Below are 24,405 nucleotides of genomic sequence, written 5' to 3' on the forward strand. Positions count from 1 at the left end.
GATATAATCATCAGAATTAGTGTAATTGCCTCTGTTCCAGGTTTAAAAGAATTTCTAGGTTTATATAATTGTTTAAAAAAAATGACAGGAGAAAAGAAAAATAATACGAAGAAGCAAATAGGAAAGAATTTAAATATTAATTTATTTATCCCCCCAAAAATTACAAAAAGAATAACATTTATATTTTAAAAAAAAAAAAATTTCTGTATACAATAAAAATAAAAGTAATTGTTTTTGTAAAGGAGTCTCGAGCACTTTAAAGCAGTCTGTAGCTGTAACCGTACTTTATCTAACTTTCTGGGAAAGTTTTCAGGACAAAGAGCTAGACTTTGGAGACACACACTGGAGATAACACACTGTATTCATTACTTAATAATTTATTAAACCTCTGGGATTATGCCGAATGATGATGTGAGACCAGAGTTACCCCGCTGAAGCACGTTCTGTGTTTTATTAATCTTATATGAGCCACTTTTCAATATACAAAATACTTTTTGTACTAAAGAACAAATTGGGTTTTTTTTTTTGTATAATGTATCAGAATATAATTTTTTTAATCCATTGACCGTCCACTATAAAAGTCCCTGTTGCGAGTTGCTACTACAGAAACGATAACTTGTTAGAAGAACATCTTAAAATAAACCTGTGATGTAGATTACAGCCTGATCTGCTGCCTGAGCTGCTGTTAGAGAAAATGAATCGAAACCATCCCAGAATGTTTAATGCTTTCAGAAAATTCATGTATTATATAAATAAATTTAAAAAAATTATGGAAAGAATATGACTTTAAAGAATATTACTATTCTTTTCATTTTTTTTTAAATTATTTTTTTTCTGTAATATAATACATTTTTTTTTGGATTTTGAAATGTACTTCACTTTCACTTTTACATCTCTGTAGTTTGTGCCTGAAATATATTAGAAAGAAATCTTTTAGTTTTGTTTGTTTTTGTTATTTCCAGAAAGCATTGTCTAAACCTAAGCATTTTCCCTAAAGACCTAAATTACTGTATAGAGTTTATCACATTGTCCTGAATGCCTGGCTATATTTAGATATATTATATTGCCGCTATAGCCAGGTTTCAGTATTTGGCCGATGGCAGAAAAATGCACATTTGTTTGTCCTGGAATTCTGAAAATTTGAAGAAAGAAAAGAGTAAAAATTAAAGTGTGTGGACATGAAAAATGAAGGGATATAGTTAAAAATATATAGAGAAAAATAGGGAAAATTAAATGTAGAAATTAAAGACAAAATAGTTGTGAAAAACCAATAGTTATCGGATATGCATATGCAAATATATGTGTATATATATATATATATATATATATAAATATATATGTATATAAATATAAATATAAACAGTAAATATAATATAAAAATATAAAATTTTCTTGTATAACTTTATATTTACATAAATCAGATCAAGTCAAATGGGGTTTTATTGTCATTCCTCTATACGGCTTGTATACAGTGGAACAAAATGTCTTTTCTCCCCGATTGTGGTGCAATGCAGTAGTTTCCACCAGACACCAGAAAAAGTGCGAGACGAGAACAGGACAATAAATACATCGAGCAATAAACACACTCGACAACAGAGCAACAACGTTTGTGCATTGTAGCAGCAAACCTTTAAAGTGCATATACAGTACTGCCTGAAAACCTTGTGTCATTTTCCTGCATCTCATTAAAATATTTCTGCACCTAGTAGTGCTTTTCTAAACATCGGCAAGATGTGACACTTTTTTGCAGCTCATTAAACCCTGTTCTGTTGTAAACCTGGCTATAATTAAACTGACAGCGCAGAGACGTAATACCGAACTAGTGCTAGGATGTCTCTCGGAAGATACGGCTCTTTCGCCGAACCGCCTGTTTTCTCATGGACACCACATGTTAAAAAAAAGGAAAAAGACAAAACAAAAAAGCTTCTGTGAGTCACTAAAGAATAATTTTAGTAGTCCTCAGCTTGATAAATGAGGCCTAGTGTACAGAAAATCGAGGAGAGGTCTTGTTTCGATTAGCTCTTCGCGTCTAATGATTCTAAGTCTTTGTTGCTGTGTGTGTATTTCATTCAGAAACCGCTTGGTGATCCTCTGTTGAAAGCCCCACGCTGTTCCAGAATGAAGGAGAACTGTGCTCCTGGCCCACACTCACGCTGCTGTGACCCTTGTGCCTCCTGCCACTGCCGCTTCTTCAACACCATCTGCCGCTGCTGGAGACTGGGCCATCCCTGTCAGAGAAACGATTAAGATAGCTGCAGATAAGATAGCTGCAGTGTGATGTGCTTTACGGTTTGCTAAAGTAGCCAGCCACCGCTTTTCTCAAATAAGCCACAGCCGCAGTCTGCTTTAACGCAGATTATAAACAACGCATCATCCAACTTCTGTGGGAAGTTGTAAATAGTCAGGTTTAGGGCTCGTGCTTAAGTTCCCGCAGAATTAGGCTGGGCTTAATCACCTGTGTGCGTTTTTTTCCTGCGATTCCACGAATATTCAATTCAATTTTATTGACATGACGCTTCTAACAATGAACGCTGTCTCACAGAACATGAGAAACAAAAAACATGCAAACAGTACTAGATGTTTAGACAAAATGATCCCTAGCGAGCAAGCGACTGTGGCGAGGAAAAACTCCCTTAGATGGAATGAGGAAGAAACCTTGAGAACCTCATCCTCATTTGGGTGACACCGGAGAGTGTGATATGAACCTCTGCATTTCTGTATAGTCGACTGTGTGAGGTAGAATGTTAGAATAGAATAGAGCCATGACTCAATCAGCCGTAACCTCTGAGCCACAACATACTGAACGTTTGGTCCAGATCCAAAGATTCGCTTCTTTTCTCATGCACAAACTTTTGCTGAGATAAATCCATTCCTTTATGTTACGATGAAAAAATACTCTCTCCATCATGACTCCAGAAGTCAAAATAAGTTGTTAAACAGAACATCTGCCTGAGAAATGATTATTATTTATAAAGATCCATCAAATTTGATGATGCCATAAATAATTCTGACAAAGAGCTTTGAGCTCTAACCTCAGGCACATGATCCAGCAATGTACATCTATATTTACTGTACATAATATTTCGTTCTTTCTTTCTTTCATTTTTTTTCTTTTTTTTCCTTTCTTTCTTTCTTTCTTTCTTTCTTTCTTTCTTTCTTTCTTTCTTTCTTTCTTTCTTTCTTTCTTTCTTTCTTTCTTTCTTCTTTTTTTTCTTTCTTTCTTTCTTTCTTTCTTTCTTTCTTTCTTTCTTTCTTCTTTTTTCTTTTTTTTTCTTTCTTTCTTTCTTTCTTTCTTCTTTTTTCTTTTTCTTTCTTTCTTTCTTTCTTTCTTTCTGTCTTTCTTTTTTTCTTTCTTTCTGTCTTTCTTTCTTTCTTTCTTTCTTTCTTTCTTTCTTTCTTTTTCTTTCTTTCTTTCTTTCTTTCTTTCTTTCTTCTTTTTTCTTTTTTTTTCTTTCTTTCTTTCTTTCTTTCTTTCTTTCTTTCTTTCTTTCTGTCTTTCTTTCTTTCTTTCTTTCTTTTTCTTTCTTTTCTTTCTTTTATCCTCTCTAATAATTCAGGCCAACATTGTTGAAAATCCGCGGTTAACGTTTCCAGCTGTGCGCTCTCCACAAAAGGGTTATTGTTGGTGTGTTTCTCATCTCAGACATCTAACCAATTAAAAGCCAAACACACAACAGGAAGTGATCTGTGATTAACGAGAGAGACAGACATTACTGCATTACTTGTTAGAAGACGTATCATGTGGCGCTCCAAGCGGCTTGAACAAGAAATTCCTATTTAGTGCTTGATGGGATATGGTTTGAGAAAAGTTACCATCCCTAATGATGAGAAGGAACTGACCTTCAAATGGTTTTCGAATGGTGTGCAAGCACCCTTATGCTGCTATTTCATATCTGAATCATAACAGAAACAAGCTTTTACACTGAGTTTTTAACTTTAAGTTTATGATTTCATCCTTCCCAATACAACAGAGTTTTCGGGCTGATGGTACTCTTAATCCCTGATCTAGTGAATATGGATGAGGATGTGTTTTTGATAGAGATTTATACTTACACCCACCAGGCATAACATTATAACCACCTGCTTAATTTTGTGTTGGTCCCCCTTTTGCTGCCCAAACAGCCCTGACCCGTCCTGCACTGTGTATTCTGACACCTTTCTGTCAGAACCAACATTAACTTCTTCAGCAATCTGATCAACAGTAGCTCGTCTGTTAGATCAGATCACCCGGGCCAGCCTTTGCTCCCCATGTCCATCAGTGAGCCTTGTCCACCCATGACCCTGTCGCCGGTTCACCGCTGTTCCTTTATTGATAGATACTGACCACTGCAGACCGGGAACACCCCACAAGAGCTGCAGTTTTGGAGATGCTCTGATCCAGTGGTCTAGCCATCACAATTTGGCTCTTTGTAAAACTCAAAGCTCAAATCCTTATGCTTGCCCATTTTTCCTGCTTCTAACACATCAACAAAATGTTCATTTGCTGCCTAATATATCCCACCCACTAACAGGTGCCAGGATGAGGAGATAATCAGTGTTATTTACGGCACATTTCAGTGGTCATAATGTTATGCCCGATTGGTGTCTCTGAATATGAGCAGCTGCTCAATCCTATCAATGTGCAAATGTTCAGAAACTACAATTTTGTTGTTGTTGTTGTTGTGTGTAAATTCATAATACAGTTTAACTGATGATCCAATCTATCCAGGCAATACTGACACACTGTGTGTGTGTGTGTGTGTGTGGTGCCCTTGTGTATATATTGTTGAATGCAATGCTGTATTTTATCTCTCCACCTTATACCAAGACAAATATATGAGAACCACACATGGTGTTATAAAGAATTTATTACACGTGCATTTTTTTCTTTAATTGCAACTGGTATTGTTTGCTGTCAAATTCGCCTTCTTGCTTTTTTGTTTTTCTCTAGTGAGAAAAAAAGCATGCCAATAAGCAGTGTGTGATTTATCCTAAGCATCTGCAGAGAGGGATATGGTCCATTAAATAGGCAAGAGAAATTAAATGACTAATGCAACTTCCTTGAATCTGTGACTGGCCAATTTTACAGCATGTATAGATGGAAAGTAAAATGCTATGAAAATGTTTTATTTTATTATTTTTTTAAAATCTGGAATCACTCTTGTGTACTCTTGTATAAGGCCAAAGATTGTTATTTCCTATAATTGTCTATGGAACACAGTGAAAAGCTATTATGGACTAATAGCAAGGGCTGTGTAAAAATGATGATTGTGTCCAGATTGTGTCTGGCTTCAGCAGCCGTGAGTCATGTGGCTTTGCACAAGCTTTGTGATGAAAAAAAAAAATGAAAATATGAAATATATATAAATGTCGTGTATGGTTCACTGAACAATTGGGTGAGAGGAAGAATTTCAGAGAGAGAGAGAGAGAGAGAGAGAGAGAGAGAGAGAGAGTATTATGATATAATAATGCAGAGAATTGTTCTGAAGAGCTTTCTGAAGAAATCAAATTACCAGATTTAATTAATTTACCTAAAAGAAACAATGACACGGGCTTTACAACGCAAACCACTCTGGAGAGGAAAGCAAGCTTCAATTCCAGCGTTTCAGTCGAGATGTTATGGGATTGTGTGAAATCTAATGATATAGCGCCATCTATTGGTCATTGTAGCTACTGCGCATGATCAGTAGTGTGGAAATTAGATAGATAGATAGATAGATAGATAGATAGATAGATAGATAGATAGATAGATAGATAGATAGATAGACAGTTATAGAGATAGATAGATAGATAGATAGATAGATAGATAGATAGATAGATAGATAGATAGATAGATAGATAGATAGACAGACAGACAGACAGACAGACAGACAAACAGACAGACAGTTATATAGACAGACAGACAGACAGGCAGGCAGACAGACAGACAGATAGATAGATAGATAGATAGATAGATAGATAGATAGATAGATAGATAGATAGATAGATAGATAGATAGATAGATAGATAGATAGACAGTTATAGAGATAGATAGACAGACAGACAAACAGACAGACAGACAAACAGATAGATAGATAGATAGATAGATAGATAGATAGATAGATAGATAGATAGATAGATAGATAGATAGATAGATAGATAGATAGATAGATAGATAGATGACAGATAGATAGATAGATAGATAGATAGATAGATAGATAGATAGATAGATAGATAGATAGATAGATAGATAGATAGATAGATAGATAGATAGACAGACAGACAGACAGGCAGACAGACAGACAGACAGACAGGTAGGTACCACCTTATCATAAGGTACCACTTTATCCTAGTCAGACTTGCAATGGATCAACAGCCTATGCCAAAAATACTGGGTACATGGTGGGAATACATCCTGGATTGTACACCAGTCCATCACAGGGCACCATGCAGACAGAGGGGCAAGTAATAAAGCTGTAATATTCATTTGCGACCCAGGGGTAGAGGACCCCAATGGACAGGGTGCCAACACATGTCAGGGCACAATAAAAATCTCCCCCAAAACACACACACACTAAGGGTACTTTGGAGATGACAATCTACCTACAACACCAGGCTCAAGAGAGAACCCATGCTGATCTGGGTGACACTGGATGGTGTGATTATAAAACATTTCCCTTCTATAATGGACAAAATATGCAATAATGTTACCAGGAGATTCATTCTAGTTTTTACATGAAGTATGTGTTATGAGAAGTTATGAACTGTTCACTGATGGAGACTCGAACACAAAAGTGTTTGTAGCGATTGCAGTCTTAAAGCTAGCATAGCAACTGAAGTCCTGAGATCATATCAGTTGCAATACAAACTGATCCATCAACATGGTTTCTAAGCGGAGCCATCCACAGTAATCTCATGAGAACTCCATCCAGAAGCAGGGCATCAGGATGCATCAGAAATGTCCAGAGAGTAGAAGGATAAAGATCACAAACAATAACCAAACATCCCAGTTCACCAAAACACTCTGTTCCCATGAACACTCCAGATCTGCTCCTTTACCTACGAAAAAAAAATATTATTCACAACAGTCTGGACTACACAAATGTGTTTTCAGTCTAGATTAAACACACTGTGTCTGAGTCCTGAACACTAACTGGAATATCAATTTAAATACAACAGCTACTGTACTGTAATGTAACAGCTACTTAAAAAAATCAGGGAAAGAAGGAAAAAGGATAACATGAATAAATTCGATAAACAAAATAAACATAATTATATGCCATTCATCAAAGCAATATAAATTGTAACATTTTTGAGATGATTAGAAGTAAATTAAGATCTAAAAATAGGTATATAAATCTATATTTTCTCATTAAAATAATAATAATAATAATAATAATAATAATAATAATAATAATAATCTGAAGCTAATTCCTATCAATTAAAATTATTTTTAATGCTATATCATTTAATTTATAAAATTTCCAATATAGTATAGTATAGAACTATATGCTAGTAACGATCTAAAAAAAATTAACAAAAAAATAAAATAAAGTTTTTAGTTTTTCCCAAGACTAATCTCTAGTGATTAAGTGGGCTTGACATCTAAATGAATTTTATTATTATTATTATTATTATTATTATTATTATTATTATTATTATTATTATTATTTTAATAAATAGAGTATAGTGTACTGACTGACTGACATACAAAACACAAACAAGTATTTCGTACCAGAAGTCTGTTTCCAAACGTTTTTTATTAAAGCAAATTATTATAGCCAGAGGTTAATCCATTTATTATTATTATTATTATTATTATTATTATTATTATTATTATTATTATTTTAATAAGTAGAATAAAGAGTCTATTAACTGATTGACATACAAAACACAATCAAATATTCTGGACCGGAAGTCTGTTTTCAACACATTCATTCATTCATTCATTCATTCATTTATTTATTTATTTATTTATTTATTTATTTATTTATTTATTTTCTTCTTCTTCTTCTTCTTCTTCTTCTTATTATTATTATTATTATTATTATTTTAATAAATAGAGTATAGAGTGTACTGACTGACTGACATACAAAACACAAACACAAGTCTGTTTTCCAAACATTTTTTTTATTATAGCAAATTATTATTGCCAGGGGTTTGTTTGTTTATTTATTTGTTTGTTTGTTTGTTTGTTTGTTTATTTATTTATTTAATTATTATTATTATTATTATTATTATTATTATTATTATTATTATTATTATTATTAGTAGTAGTAGTAGTAGTAGTAGTAGTAGTAATATTTTAATAAGTAGAATATAGAGTCTATTAACTGATTGACATACAAAACACAATCAAGTATTCTGGACCGGAAGTCTGTTTTCCAAACATTTATTTACTTATTTATTTACTTACTTACTTACTTACTTACTTACTTACTTACTTACTTACTTACTTACTTACTTACTTCTTCTTCTTCTTCTTCTTCTTCTTCTTCTCATTATTACTATTATTATTATTATTATTATTATTATTATTATTATTATTATTATTATTATTTTAATAAATAGAGTATAGAGTGTACTGACTGACAAGTATTTCGGACCAGAAGTCTGTTTTCCAAACATTTATTTATTTATTTGATTTTTTTGTTATTATTATTATTATTATTATTATTATTATTATTATTATCATTATTATTATTATTGTTGTTGTTGTTGTTGTTGTTACTATTGGTGTTGTTGCTTTTTTTTGTAAATCATCTTCGATGTCTATGATTATTAGGAGTAAAGAATAAAAATCCAGTATGAAATACCTTCATGTTCATTCTTAAAAACAAGCAACAAGCAAGAAAAAACGTGACTCTTACTTTCGCGTGCAGCAGTTGCCACGGTGATATGACTGACAGTTTAACCATCCAATCATCACGCTGTAATTCATCACGAAGTTCCTGGCCAATGGTGGTGGCGCATGAGGCGGGACTTAGAGGTTATGGGGAAAACAGCGTGTGTGTGAGAAGCTGTCAGTCAGTGGCCTGAGAAATGGCGCAGTCGTAGCTGCCCGGTTATCCCCGGCGTTCAGATAACACACACACACACACACACACATATATATATATATATATATACACACACGCGCGCGCAGGATAGAAGGAAAGACACTGCCAACTCCGGCCTCGGTGAGTTAATGCACAGCACTGATTGATTTGCAGTTGGGTTTTTAATCGCGGCTAATGCGCATGTGCGGTAACTATGGTCGTGTGTGTTTATATATATATATAAAATGGTGGTGTTTCAGGCATTTCTTGAACAAAACCAGCGGCCTGAGTCAGATTTCTGGTTAAGCTGAATGCTGTGCTATACTGTAACACACTGTGTGTGTGTGTGTGTGTGTGGAGTTAAAAATGGCGATCACCAGTGTGCAGGCCCTAGCAGTGGTGAATATGTAGCCTGCGGTTAATGTTACATCGCGGTGCTGTAAGGGTGTAAAGTCAAGCAAGTGTAAACACGACGAGTGAATAAACAAATAAACAAACACGGAAGCTCGATCTAAACAACGCATCAGCAGCACACGATCTCCGGGTGATTGTTTGTTTGGATAGTTTTCATCAGGAAGCTCGCGCTTTGCTTTAACCGGCGTTAATGAAAATAACCTAAACCAACACGGCTATTAAGGCGGAGGAAAGGGGGAAAAAACATCTAAACTACACATCATTAACTATCTTGACTAACTAGCTTCACTAACTAACTAACTAACTAACTAACTAACTAACTAACACTGGCCAAATATTTTGTCCAGCAGAGATGTTAATTAACGTGAACCGTTCTGTTGTTCAGCTCGATCGTTAACCCCTGCAGTAACCCAACACTCAACCGCCTAGTTAACGAGTGACGTTTAACCAGTATAACCAGTCATATTTGCTGTTAATAAATCCTGGAAATAGCGCCGTGATCTTGGAACAAGGTAGCCATGCTAAGCTAGCGTGTTACACTAAGCTAGCACTAGCTAGCAAGGAACCCGCTAGTTATTTACACAGCATGGGACTGAATAAAAACGTATAAGTTAACGTGTCAAATGTTTCTGGCTGGAAAAGACACTACAGATCGTTTTGACTGCTAATGGAGATCTTACCAGTCGTGTTTATTATTTGAGGGTGAACTAGAATGTGATAAACTTGTGTTGGCAAAAGTTTTGGGACACCCCTCCAAATCATTGATTTCAGGGGTTGGACTCGGCCCCTTAGTTCCAGTGAAAGGAACTCTTAATGCTTCAGCTTCATACCAAGACATTTTGGACAGTTTCATGCTCCCAACTTTGTGGGACCAGTTTGGGGATGACCCCTTCCTGGTCCAACATGACTGCACAAAGCAAGGTCCATACAGACATGGATGAGAGAGTTTGGTGAGGAGGAACTTCACAGAGTCCTGACCTCAACCTGACAGAACACCTTTGAGATGAATTAGAGCGGAGACTGCGAGCCAGAGCTTCTCGTTCAACACCAGTTCCAGACCTCACACATGCACTTTTAGAGGAATGGTCAGAAATTCCCATAAGCACACTACTAAAACTTGTGGAAAGCCTTCCCAGAAGAGTTGAAGCTGTTAAAGCTGCAAAGTATGGGACAACTCCATATTACATTCATGTGCATGTAAAGGCAGATATACCAGTTTTGGAATGGCTCGAAGTCTCCGCTCTAATTCATCCCAGAGGTGTTGAGGTCAGGACTCTGTGCAGGCTGATCAAGTTCCTCACTCATCCATGTCTTTATGGACCTTGTTTTGTGCACTGGTGTACGGTCATGTTGGAACAGGAAGGGGTCATCCCCAAACTGTTCCCACAAAGTTGGGAGCATGAAATTGTCCAAAATGTCTTGTTATGCTGAAGCATTAAGGGTTCCTTTCACTGGAACCAAGGGGCCAAGCCGAAGCCCTGAAAAAAACAACACCCGAATTCAATGATTTGGAGGGGTGTCCCAAAACCTTTGGCAATATAGTGTTTTAGCTGTGTACAAGAAGCATTAATATTCTCCGTTAATATCCTCTGACTAAATAGTCAAGCCTAGTGTTACTCTAGAAGTAGTAAAAATCTTCTCTGAAGGTTTGTTTAAAATCAAGAAGCACTACACCTCTTGTACAGTAGATGATTTTGGTAGTAAATGCAGTCCATATGTGGACAGTGTGAGTTGTTTTTCCTCCACAGACACCCTGCTGCAGGCTCAAAAAAGCCAAACTGTTTGCCACACAGCAGGATTTCTTTCTTTCTGTGGGGTTTTTACACAGATGGTGGATCAACTATAACTGCTGATTACATTTTTTATGTTTTAGACTATCATTTTTTATTTAATCCCATTCTCAGGAGTCTTCATAACACACTCTCTCTCTCTCTCACACACACACACACACACACACACACACACACACACGTCAGGATGTTTCCTCGCTCTAAGGCTACTTTCACACCTATTAGTTTGTTTACGGTGTGCAAATTAGGGCAAAATTCATCATTTGGTTTGAGTTCACACTGAATGTAATGAAAGAAATTGGGGGAAAATGTTGTTAGGGGGTTTATAGAGGTGAAAAGGTGCTCATAAAACTTTTCAGTTATTAGTAAGAATTACGGCGATGGAAAATTCAAACCAAAAAAGGTTTGAGAACCAGCACTTCCTAGATACTAGTGAAGCACACTGTTTCAGACAACTCTGTCTGGACCGCAAATTACGTTTCACAACCAAACTCCTCCCCGAACTGCCCACTGCCCTGTATCTTCTTCTCGCGTTAGCTGTAGGTCATCGGTGATGTATTTTTAAGTCAGAACTCATTTCATAATGCAGGATATTGGATCACGGACACGTCCAGATATTTAACATGCCAAATATTTCACCGGCATCGATGATTCTCTCAGATGGCGTCTTTGATAATTCACACTTTGTAATTGTCACTCGCGTGAACGAGCACCGATTTGCTGTGTGAACTCTGCATTAGAACCGGATTTAGACCTCGCTCACACCGGATTCAGATTGCTGCGTTGTCATCTCCCTAGAAAACAACGCCAGGGTAGAAAACAGCACCAGGGTTCCGATCAAACGGATGATGTGAAAGCACTGACTCGTTAGCCGTCTTCTAACGACCTCATGATGCTAGAGTTAAAGAACCAAGAGAAGCACCGAGCACTAAAACTTGCACCACTCAGAAACAGGAAGCAACACTGATTTTAACAAAGTAGTCTCGCGGGTATGCAATCTCCCACTGTCAATCTTTCCATCAGCTTTGGCTTCCACGCTGTGAGAAAATCACTTCCAGCAAGCTTTCAATCTCCTAAAATTGTTTATTTTGACTTGATGGCTCCCATCCTACTGTTTTCATGTTTCCAAGGAAACAGCTGTTGCGTGTTGCAGATGTGCGTCCGAATCCCTGCGGTGTGCGTCGGCAACAGGTGCCAAAATAAAGAAATGCACGACAGCCGTGACTGAATGGAAGTTATATCACAAAACAGGACGCGTGGAGCGCTCGCCGGACTGGACTGGACGTGTAATTTGTCAATACGTCTTCCTTAAAAAAAAAAAAAAAAAAAAAAAAAAACACCACCAGTGACCTATACTCCTGCTATCCCTCCCTCCTTCACCGAAAACCATTTCCGTCACTGATCTCTGGAAACTTTGATATAATCGCAGGCGGGTCAAGATGCTCTCTGATTAATAGGCTTTTACGGATTAGTGGCTGCTCACGTGACGAATCAGCTCTCGTCTTTCTTACTGATAAACTGATGAGGTGTGTTTTATGGTTGTGAAGTAATGCACCTGGAGTATTTTCTTTCTCCACAGCTGTTTCTGTGTGAGTGCGTGGATGCATGAATAAACATTGTCCCACACTCCTTCCTCTAAAGACGTCGCTTCTTTACCTCTTTACCTTTAGGACAGACTTCTTCAGCACCCTGGTTATTGATTAAAGTGCAATTTGGATAAATTGAATCTTTTATGATCGTCACTCAGTAGTGGAAAGATCACAGTGTGCAGATTCTGTCTATTATGTGTCCAGTTCACAGGCACTGGTGCTGGACACATGTTTGTGTTATCTGTCCGTATTGCGCTGGAATAGCGCTTTTACGTTTAGTGTTTATACGGTTTTGATTAAACCCTGGTTAGTTTGCTTCTGTCATGAGCTTTGTTTGTTCTACAACCGGTCTGAGTACCTTTCTGACACGATGTCTAGCGACTGCGGCATCCCAAATACAGGAAGTGAACATAAACATGCAGTGTGTTTTGGGTTGCCGATAATGTTTTTCTGGAAACGTTTACCTTCTGTGAACTGGGCCATGAGCCTCAGACTGAACCCAAGGACAGAGCTGTAGTGCTGTGGGAATGCAATGCATCCTGGAGAACTAAAAGAGTAAATTAGAAATTTAGAATATACACTGATCCAGCATAACATTACGACCACTGACAGGTGAAGTGAATAAGACTGATGATCTCCTCATCATGGCACCTGTTAGTGGGTGGGATATATCAGGCAGCAAGTCAACATTTTGTCCTCAAAGTTGATGTGTTAGAAGCAGGAAGAATGGACAAGTGTAAGGATTTTAGCGAGTTTGATGAAGGGACAAATTGTGATGGCTAGACCACTGGATCAGAGCATCTCCAAAACTGCAGCTCTTGTGGGGTGCTCCCGGTCCGCAGTGGTCAGTATCTGTACATTAAAAATGGTCCAATGAAGGAACAGTGGTGAACCGGCGACAGGGTCATGGGTGGTCAAGGCTCATTGATGCTGGTTCTGATAAAAAGGTATCAGAATAAACAGTGCATGATGGGTCAGGGCTGTTTTGGCAGCAAATGTGTGACCAACACAGTATTAGGCAGCTGGTCATAATGGTTGGTGTAACTTCATGATTCAGATTTCAACATGGACTTGGAACTTGGCAGAAGGGGTTTTTTTTAATCCCCCCTTTATCTTGATCATTGTATTTCAGTGTTTTCAGTCCTACACATTCCTCAGGCATCTTTTTTGTTTAGTTTTTTTGTTTAATTATGCGCCAAAAGTATTCGCCAGTTTCACAATGATTCGAACTCAGGAGCCAGACAAATGAGTTAAAGCTAAAACATGACAAACGCTGAAATACACTGCCCCGGACAGGAAGAAATCAACACAGGGTGAGTGAGAAATGATGACTTGGGTTTTATTTAACACAAGTAGCTTAACAGTAGCCCTGTGTTTTGGACACGCCCCCTTATGAGCCACGCCCACTTTCTTCTCTAGAACTTTTATTACACGTTCCTATTGATGTATTGTAACTTTAATCATTTGAAAAATGAAAGTCTTAAGGGTTCATTTTTAGTCAGCGTTTTATCATTTAACATTTCTTGTGCTATCGAATTAGAATTTTGTGTACTGTTACACTTCTAATGCCTAGCTTAGTGTTGAAGGTAAGCAGGCGTAGTTAAGCCTAGGTTCTAGGAAGACATTGTTCCTCTCCGGTTTTGAGGGCAAAAAAAAAAAGCTCGGCCCTGTCATGTTCTTGAATTGTTTTCTAAATTACAAACCTGTATTTTACACCAGGGCTATAAATACCGTCACAGTCAACTCGAAACACCCCGAAAGATTGCAAAAACATACAGTCTGTCTCTGTGTAAACAATGACATTCGTAAACTTGGACGCATTTTTAGGAAACCTGTGTTTTTACCGATTTCCTGCTTCTCAGTAGTAGTTTCTTTTTATTTGGTGTTTAAACCCTTTGTTTGGAGGCTAAACATTAGTTTGGAGCGCAATATCGGAGCATATCTTCAGCGAAATCTCACCATGTCATCATTTATAGCCATGATATTAGATGTTTTTATGCAAATTAGACGTCCAAACCAACGCTGGTGTGTTATGTCATTTAATTGTAATGTGCTGATTTATTTATTTATTTATTTATTTATTTATTTATTTATTTTTTGTATTAAGCAGAGCTAGGCCACAAGATAAAAAAAAATTAAAAATCCGATAATAGGAGCAGGACGTTCTCACAGGGTTTTGTGGTTTGTGTGGTGGTCAGCACTTTAGCAACACCAAAAAAAAAGGCCCAGTGTTTGTTCAAGATGTTCATCAGACGGTCACTTCTCAGCTTTGATTAAAGACACAATACAGCTGTCTCTTTTTTTTTGGGAGGATTTTGTAAGAGCGAGCTGACCAGCAGAACACAATAGCAGGGCCGCTCCCTCCAGACAGGAATGCATGGAGAGGAGCAATTAGAGACGCACCGGTCCCTGTTTTTCCCATTTCCCAACACTATAGAGATACACACAGCTCTGAATATCTTCCCAAACCTGGCACATACTTTTTTATTATTATTATTTTGAAATATATATAGTAACCAAATACCTCATTGCAACCTCCTTTTTCCAGAAGGCATCAGACGTCTACCCAATATCGTGCTCATTTGCTCCGACCAGGCTTTATGTCGCATCATATCGTGTGATATAGGAACATTTTGCAAGTCAACAGGGAATCTGCTGATTAGAAGCAAGGGATTCTTATGAAAATGACCAGATGTATTCGGACAATAAAACAAAAGCCATTCTAATGTAGCTAGCTCACTAGATAACTTATGTCAAATCAAGTAAGTTATAAAGGACGTAAGATCGTTCTAGTTTACATAAACTGAGTGAAAAAACCTGTCACGTATCTGTGTTATCTTTTACTGTTCCAGAAATATGTATACAGTCTGAAAAAAAAAAGGTGTTGATGCATATCTACTTCCTGCCGATGCATGGCTCGGTGGCTTAACTAGTGCTCATATGTTGCCCAGTCAAAGATGATAACGTTGCATTTGTTTAACATCATATTTTACGGATCTCTAAAGCCTACCTAGCTGCATCGTGTTCACAGGCTGTATCTGAAACATGACCGAGATTCTGGTCAATGTGGCTGTGATTGCATCACGTTATTGCTACAGAGTCATGCAATGAATCTCCTGACCTTCTGCAAACCAAAGGTACTTTACAGGATTGTGATCAGGTTCACTGGAGAGGTCACTGAACTCCTGTTTGTGAAACCAGCAGAGATGATTTGCGCTTTATGGCTTGCTGGGTTATGACGATGGATGTAGATGAGTAAATTGTGGCGATGAAAGCATTCGGGCAGTTTGTATCAGTACTCTGATGGCAGGCATGTGGCCTTCAAATAATGTTTGATTGTTGTTAAGTGCTAAGAAATGAGCATCTAGGAAATGAGTGTTAAGAAAATGTTCCCTGTAGCATCACACCCTCACACAGCCTGAATTGTTAACATGAGGGCCAGTACAATGTTTAGCAGGTGGTCATAATGTTATGCCTGGTCCCATATCTTAAACTGTCCAGTGTCAGCCTATAGGAAAAAAATGATAGTATATGAATACAACACAGTGGCTTCAATATAGTGATATGAACTTACATGCATCATGTATCTCCATAGTACAACTTAGGTGGGAAGAACAGCGTTTCCAGCCTCCAATCAACTGATTTCATCACCACTTTTAGCTATCCATTATTTCTCAGCTGAATATACTTATTCCATTAGCCTTTTAAAGGGAATTACATCACGATCATATTCTATATTCCCAATCGAACCAGACGACAGTTTTGCGGATCCTACTGCAGCATCACGTTAGTCTCGGCCACCGTATTTCGTCCTCTTCACCGTCCTCAGATTCTCTGAGCATTAAATTAATGGTCTGTGGAGCTTTGCATTGCCCTCTGCAGAGTACACACAGAGCAGCGTTGAGTAGAGTGTGACCGATCACAGGAGCACCTCAGACCGTGAGGATTTCACAGCAGAAGAAGAGCTGTGTATAGAAGATTTTCTGCTTGAAGCTTAAACGTTTCTTAATCTTTCTTAATTATGGCTAGTGAGACACGACTGCCCGCTTCACGTTCCCCGGGTTGTTTAATTCGAGTCATTTTAGGGTTAATCATAAATGGTTGCTTTCAGCTGAAGGGAGAGATCCTTTCTGCAGTCATAAAATGGAAACGATCGCAAAAATGACACTCAATTTGATTACACAATTTCAATGTTAACTCTAACGTTTAGGCTTGGTAATGTGTCGCTCCGTCAGAGTGCATGGTGAAGCGGTCAGAATTCCGACAGAGCCACCCTCCGGCAACATTACTTGAATTTATTTGGAAGGGGTAAGATTTCCAGATCTGTCGAGTGTTTATTTCTGCTGAAATTGTGCCAGAGAGAAAGCAGTAGTGTGAAGCATGAGGTCTTTTCTAAGCAGCTCTCTTTCAAAGTGCCCCTGAAATCAAAATGGCTGAAAGCTTCTTATTTCTTAGCCTTATGTATCTTAGGCTTAAATACTCTAACTAGAATAAATAACTTGGGAGATATTCCTTTTTTTTTTTTTTTTTTTTTTTTTTGTATTTTCACTTCTAGGTAAACCATCCTATTATGATTCTAGGATTTTCTTTTCTTTTTTAATGATTGTCCAGTTACATAGTGTCTCGGCTGTTTTGTAACACGGTCACTCAGTTCATGCTGACGCTTTGTTTCAGAAGGAAATACTTGACTAATACGCTGTTTCGTAGGGAATTTAATGCAGTATGTACGTACATTGAGTCTAAAAATAGAGACATTATGGCTCAAAATCATACAAGTGTGTACTCTTATAATAAGAGCAAAATCTAGTATATTGTGCGAGCTAATGAATTTGGTTCAGCGTGATTATTATGTGAAGAGTCAGGAACTTCTGGCGATGATATTAGATAAACAGATTTGTTCCTTTTATACCTTTTTACCACTTTGTCTGTTTCAACTGGTTATGATTTGGCTATGTGCAGCATAAGCAGATTTTATAGTAATTCATTCAGCTTGACCGTTTTCAGTTCAATATTCTGTCCTTCATCACTTTCCTACGTTTATGACTCCTGGTCCATGGCTTTCCACTTTTTATCTGAAAGTGCTCAGTGCTGTAGGTTCTTTCTTCCCCTCCAATTTCAGCGTTAAAAAGAAAAATAAATGGGGTCATAGTTTAGCTCATCAGAACTGAAAGTATGGCAAGTTCGCGCTTCACTGGGTTACTATGATGCTGTTAAAGACAACAAAGAAAAATGCTCTTTGTTTCAGTGCAATTTAGGCTAAATTGCCTCAATTCTGTGAACTAGTGGTGTGGAAATCCACCGTTTGGAGCGTGAATTAAGATTTATGTTGCGGTACAGAAACCTTTACATACTTTCGGGATAATTCGTCAACACATGTCATGTCTTCATTATCTTTCCCTGTCTTGCGTCAATTACGGCATCTGTTTGATTTTCTTCAAAAGTCATTTCAAAAACGGTAGCCATTATTGTCGTAAGCCGTTATGATCGCCCCACACATTACAGGACGGTGGAATTCTTTTCTTTGCCTATTCCAGCTAAGGAAGTTGGGGTCAGAGCTATGATACAGCGCCCCTGGAGCTGAGAGGGTTAAGGGCCTTGATCCCTTGATCTTCCCATCAACAACCCACTGCTTTCCTTCATAGATCAGAGGGCAGTGATGTAGTCCAAATCCCAGGATCAGCAAGTTTGCCACTGCTGGGCCCTTGAGCAAGGCCCTTATTATCCCTCATCTGCTCAGTTGTACAAATGAGAGAAATCTAAGTCGCTCAGGATAAGGACATCTGCTAAATGTGAAACACACATGGACATTTTAGTGGGTCAGAACGTTTCCAGCTTTGTTAGTGTTTGATGGTGTTTCAACACAAGAATTTCTCTTGCGGGATCAATAAAGTCTATCTGTCTGTCTGTCTGGCTATCTATCTGGCTATCTATCTGTCTGTCTGTCTATCAGTCTGTCAATCTATCTATCTGTCTGGCTGTCTGTGTGTCTATCTATCTGGCTGTCTGTCTATGATGTTGCCTTTTAACTGCTCCAACTTTAAATCAAAGCCTTGGTGTAGCCTTCCAAAAACTTCTCACAATCCTTCTCTGGAATTATTTGCTCATTCCTCCGGACAGAACTGGTGTAACTCGGTCAGTTGCTCAAACATTGCTTCTTTTCTTCTTCTTCTTTTTTTCCGTTCAGTCCACAATGAGATTCAGCTCAGGGTTTTATCATCTACTTCCCCAGTACTTTATCTTTAAGCCACTTTGACCCAGTTTTGGAGGTTTGCTCAGGATCATTATCCTGCTGGAAGAACCCAGTTGTGATTAGGATTTAATTCTCTTCAGATCGTTGCGTCTCCTTGTGGTGCCACCGATGTTCTAACGTCCCTCTTCCCAGCAAAAAACTTCCCCAACATGATGCTGCCAACACCATGCTTCACAGTTAGGATGGAGCTCTTCTTCTAATCGTTTTAGCCAGACGTTTTCTTATCTGACCAGAGAATGTTCCTCCAAAAGTTTAGTTCTTTATCCTGGAGAACATGTGAAGCCAGACTGGTCTCTCTTTGTGTGACAACCGTTTAAATCACGTAGGACTTTCTTAATGGTGGATGTATGAACCTGATACCTCCAGCTCTTCCTTTCTTTTTGCTTTGGGGTTTCAGGAACTTTTTAATTCCAAAGTTTCCTCTTTCGTTGAGCTTGTCTGTGTGAACTCCAGTGAACTCTAGATTATTATTATATTTGAATACAGTTTGTTATGTAGAGATGCTCATGTTGCCTTCAGATGTTTGGAAATTGTTTTCAGGGAGCATTCAAGGTCCACAGATTGTGTGTGCTTTTTTTTTATTTTTTTAAATTTTTTGGCCGGATTGTTTCCTGAGGTGTAAATGCTCCAAAGGTACACTCTCGGATAACTCGTATTTTTGCTTAAACAAAAAGTGCCGTCCCTTAGACAGCACCTCAGAGCCATAGCACGTCTGTCCATCCGCTATCTGAGGCAGACTCTAATGTTCAGCAGCTTTATGCACAGTAACAGTAAGGACTCTGGCTTTCTGTCGTCTGTGTGAGTGTGCAATCAGGTTGTGTATCAAAGTGCAAACCGGTTTTATTTGGTTCGTGGTTAGTGTTATTAAGTGTTATTACTTACAACGACACCAGTTAGATTCGAGTCCTCACAAGCACAGTGATGTGACATGGTGTGTGTGTGTGTGTGTGTGTGTTTCTGACTCTGTGTGTTTCTGACTCTGTGTGTTTCTGACTCTGTGTGTTTCTGACTCTGTGTGTTTCTGACTCTGTGTGTGTGTTTCTGACTCTGTGTGTGTGTTTCTGACTCTGTGTGTGTGTTTCTGACTGTGTGTGTGTGTTTCTGACTCTGTGTGTGTGTGTGTTTCTGACTCTGTGTGTGTGTGTTTCTGACTCTGTGTGTGTGTGTGTTTCTGACTCTGTGTGTGTGTGTGTTTCTGACTCTGTGTGTGTGTGTGTTTCTGACTCTGTGTGTGTGTGTGTTTCTGACTGTGTGTGTGTGTGTTTCTGACTCTCTGTGTGTGTGTGTGTTTCTGACTGTGTGTGTGTGTGTTTCTGACTCTGTGTGTGTGTGTGTTTCTGACTCTGTGTGTGTGTGTGTTTCTGACTCTGTGTGTGTGTGTTTCTGACTCTGTGTGTGTGTGTGTTTCTGACTGTGTGTGTGTGTGTTTCTGACTCTGTGTGTGTGTGTGTTTCTGACTCTGTGTGTGTGTGTGTTTCTGACTCTGTGTGTGTTTCTGTGTGTGTGTGTTTCTGACTGTGTGTGTGTGTCTGTGTGTGTGTTTCTGACTGTGTGTGTGTGTTTCTGACTCTGTGTGTGTGTGTGTTTCTGACTCTGTGTGTTTCTGACTCTGTGTGTTTCTGACTCTGTGTGTTTCTGACTCTGTGTGTGTGTTTCTGACTCTGTGTGTGTGTGTTTCTGACTCTGTGTGTGTGTGTTTCTGACTCTGTGTGTGTGTGTTTCTGACTCTGTGTGTGTGTGTTTCTGACTCTGTGTGTGTGTGTTTCTGACTCTGTGTGTGTGTGTTTCTGACTCTGTGTGTGTGTGTTTCTGACTCTGTGTGTGTGTGTTTCTGACTCTGTGTGTGTGTGTTTCTGACTCTGTGTGTGTGTGTTTCTGACTCTGTGTGTGTGTGTTTCTGACTCTGTGTGTGTGTGTTTCTGACTCTGTGTGTGTGTGTTTCTGACTCTGTGTGTGTGTGTTTCTGACTCTGTGTGTGTGTGTTTCTGACTCTGTGTGTGTGTGTTTCTGACTCTGTGTGTGTGTGTTTCTGACTCTGTGTGTGTGTGTTTCTGACTCTGTGTGTGTGTGTGTTTCTGACTCTGTGTGTGTGTGTGTTTCTGACTCTGTGTGTGTGTGTGTGTTTCTGACTCTGTGTGTGTGTGTGTGTGTGTTTCTGACTCTGTGTGTGTGTGTTTCTGACTCTGTGTGTGTGTGTTTCTGACTCTGTGTGTGTGTGTTTCTGACTCTGTGTGTGTGTGTTTCTGACTCTGTGTGTGTGTGTTTCTGACTCTGTGTGTGTGTGTTTCTGACTCTGTGTGTGTGTGTTTCTGACTCTGTGTGTGTGTGTTTCTGACTCTGTGTGTGTGTGTTTCTGACTCTGTGTGTGTGTGTTTCTGACTCTGTGTGTGTGTGTTTCTGACTCTGTGTGTGTGTGTTTCTGACTCTGTGTGTGTGTGTTTCTGACTCTGTGTGTGTGTGTTTCTGACTCTGTGTGTGTGTGTGTGTGTGTTTCTGACTCTGTGTGTGTGTGTGTGTGTGTTTCTGACTCTCTGTGTGTGTGTGTGTGTGTTTCTGACTCTGTGTGTGTGTGTGTTTCTGACTGTGTGTGTGTGTGTTTCTGACTGTGTGTGTGTGTGTTTCTGACTCTGTGTGTGTGTGTGTTTCTGACTCTGTGTGTGTGTGTGTTTCTGACTCTGTGTGTGTGTTTCTGACTCTGTGTGTGTTTCTGTGTGTGTGTGTTTCTGACTGTGTGTGTGTGTCTGTGTGTGTGTTTCTGACTGTGTGTGTGTGTTTCTGACTCTGTGTGTGTGTGTGTTTCTGACTCTGTGTGTGTGTGTGTTTCTGACTCTGTGTGTGTGTGTGTTTCTGACTCTGTGTGTGTGTGTGTTTCTGACTCTGTGTGTGTTTCTGACTGTGTGTGTGTGTTTCTGACTGTGTGTGTGTGTCTGTGTGTGTGTTTCTGACTGTGTGTGTGTGTTTCTGACTCTGTGTGTGTGTGTGTTTCTGACTCTGTGTGTGTGTTTCTGACTCTGTGTGTGTGTGTGTTTCTGACTCTGTGTGTGTGTGTGTTTCTGACTCTGTGTGTGTGTGTGTGTTTCTGACTCTGTGTGTGTGTGTGTTTCTGACTCTGTGTGTGTGTGTGTTTCTGACTCTGTGTGTGTGTGTGTTTCTGACTCTGTGTGTGTGTGTGTTTCTGACTGTGTGTGTGTGTGTTTCTGACTCTGTGTGTGTGTGTGTTTCTGACTCTGTGTGTGTGTGTGTTTCTGACTCTGTGTGTGTTTCTGACTGTGTGTGTGTGTCTGTGTGTGTGTTTCTGACTGTGTGTGTGTGTTTCTGACTCTGTGTGTGTGTGTGTTTCTGACTCTGTGTGTGTGTGTGTGTTTCTGACTCTGTGTGTGTGTGTGTTTCTGACTCTGTGTGTGTGTGTGTGTTTCTGACTCTGTGTGTGTGTGTGTTTCTGACTCTGTGTGTGTGTGTGTTTCTGACTCTGTGTGTGTGTGTGTTTCTGACTCTGTGTGTGTGTGTTTCTGACTCTGTGTGTGTGTGTGTTTCTGACTCTGTGTGTGTGTGTGTTTCTGACTCTGTGTGTGTGTGTTTCTGACTCTGTGTGTGTGTGTGTTTCTGACTCTGTGTGTGTGTGTTTCTGACTGTGTGTGTGTGTGTTTCTGACTGTGTGTGTGTGTGTTTCTGACTGTGTGTGTGTGTTTCTGACTGTGTGTGTGTGTGTTTCTGACTGTGTGTGTGTGTGTTTCTGACTGTGTGTGTGTGTGTTTCTGACTCTGTGTGTGTGTGTTTCTGACTCTGTGTGTGTGTGTTTCTGACTCTGTGTGTGTTTCTGACTGTGTGTGTGTGTTTCTGACTGTGTGTGTGTGTCTGTGTGTGTGTTTCTGACTGTGTGTGTGTGTTTCTGACTCTGTGTGTGTGTGTGTTTCTGACTCTGTGTGTGTGTGTGTTTCTGACTCTGTGTGTGTGTGTGTTTCTGACTCTGTGTGTGTGTGTGTTTCTGACTCTGTGTGTGTGTGTGTTTCTGACTCTGTGTGTGTGTGTGTTTCTGACTCTGTGTGTGTGTGTGTTTCTGACTCTGTGTGTGTGTGTGTTTCTGACTCTGTGTGTGTGTGTGTTTCTGACTCTGTGTGTGTGTGTGTTTCTGACTCTGTGTGTGTGTGTGTTTCTGACTCTGTGTGTGTGTGTGTTTCTGACTCTGTGTGTGTGTGTGTTTCTGACTGTGTGTGTGTGTGTTTCTGACTCTCTGTGTGTGTGTGTGTGTGTGTGTTTCTGACTCTCTGTGTGTGTGTTTCTGACTCTGTGTGTGTGTGTGTTTCTGACTGTGTGTGTGTGTGTTTCTGACTCTCTGTGTGTGTGTGTGTGTGTTTCTGACTCTCTGTGTGTGTGTGTGTGTTTCTGACTCTCTGTGTGTGTGTGTGTGTGTTTCTGACTCTGTGTGTGTGTTTCTGACTCTGTGTGTGTGTTTCTGACTCTGTGTGTGTGTGTGTTTCTGACTCTGTGTGTGTGTGTGTTTCTGACTCTGTGTGTGTGTGTGTTTCTGACTCTGTGTGTGTGTTTCTGACTCTGTGTGTGTGTGTTTCTGACTCTGTGTGTGTGTTTCTGACTCTGTGTGTGTGTTTCTGACTCTGTGTGTGTGTTTCTGACTCTGTGTGTGTGTTTCTGACTCTGTGTGTGTGTTTCTGACTCTGTGTGTGTGTGTTTCTGACTGTGTGTGTGTGTGTTTCTGACTGTGTGTGTGTGTGTTTCTGACTGTGTGTGTGTGTGTTTCTGACTGTGTGTGTGTGTTTCTGACTGTGTGTGTGTGTGTTTCTGACTGTGTGTGTGTGTGTTTCTGACTGTGTGTGTGTGTGTTTCTGACTGTGTGTGTGTGTGTTTCTGACTGTGTGTGTGTGTGTTTCTGACTGTGTGTGTGTGTGTTTCTGACTCTGTGTGTGTGTGTTTCTGACTCTGTTTCTGACTGTGTGTGTGTGTGTTTCTGACTCTGTGTGTGTGTGTGTTTCTGACTCTGTGTGTGTGTGTTTCTGACTGTGTGTGTTTCTGACTGTGTGTGTGTGTGTGTGTGTGTGTGTGTTTCTGACTGTGTGTGTGTCTGTGTGTGTGTTTCTGACTCTGTGTGTGTGTGTTTCTGACTCTGTGTGTGTGTGTGTTTCTGACTCTGTGTGTGTGTGTGTTTCTGACTCTGTGTGTGTGTCTCAACTTCTTTTTAAATTTATTTTCTCAGTACTCTATCTGTGCTTTATCCGTGATTATTTATCTGAATTTGTCCAGAGTGGATGTAATAGAGTTCAGTTTAAACATGACTGAGCCTGATATTTACCGTCATCTTCATCAAGCAGATGTCTAATGAATCGCCTGAGAAGCAGTGAGTTAGACTGTAC

General features: G+C 39.1%; 2 protein-coding genes across 3 annotated transcripts in view; both read left to right on the plus strand.

The window, feature by feature from the left end:
- Positions 1–1,107: 1,107 nt before the first annotated feature.
- On the plus strand, positions 1,108–2,969 carry LOC131351837 (agouti-related protein-like). The gene is given in 2 exon segments (XM_058387468.1): positions 1,108–1,170; positions 2,074–2,969. Coding segments are annotated over 2 exon segments (237 nt in total). The 3' UTR covers positions 2,248–2,969.
- Positions 2,970–8,936: 5,967 nt separating this feature from the next.
- LOC131352613 (NEDD4-like E3 ubiquitin-protein ligase WWP1) overlaps positions 8,937–24,405 on the plus strand; it is a 50,313-nt gene continuing 34,844 nt past the window's right edge. Inside the window, exon 1 of one of the 2 annotated variants that reach the window (XM_058388867.1) lies at positions 8,937–9,137. The gene's annotated coding sequence lies outside the window, so the exon portion shown is untranslated. The remainder of the gene's footprint in view (positions 9,138–24,405) is intronic. The other variant, XM_058388857.1, reaches the window with a different exon arrangement.

Source organism: Hemibagrus wyckioides, linkage group LG01 (genome assembly GCF_019097595.1).
Source record: "Hemibagrus wyckioides isolate EC202008001 linkage group LG01, SWU_Hwy_1.0, whole genome shotgun sequence".
Classification (NCBI taxonomy): domain Eukaryota; kingdom Metazoa; phylum Chordata; class Actinopteri; order Siluriformes; family Bagridae; genus Hemibagrus; species Hemibagrus wyckioides.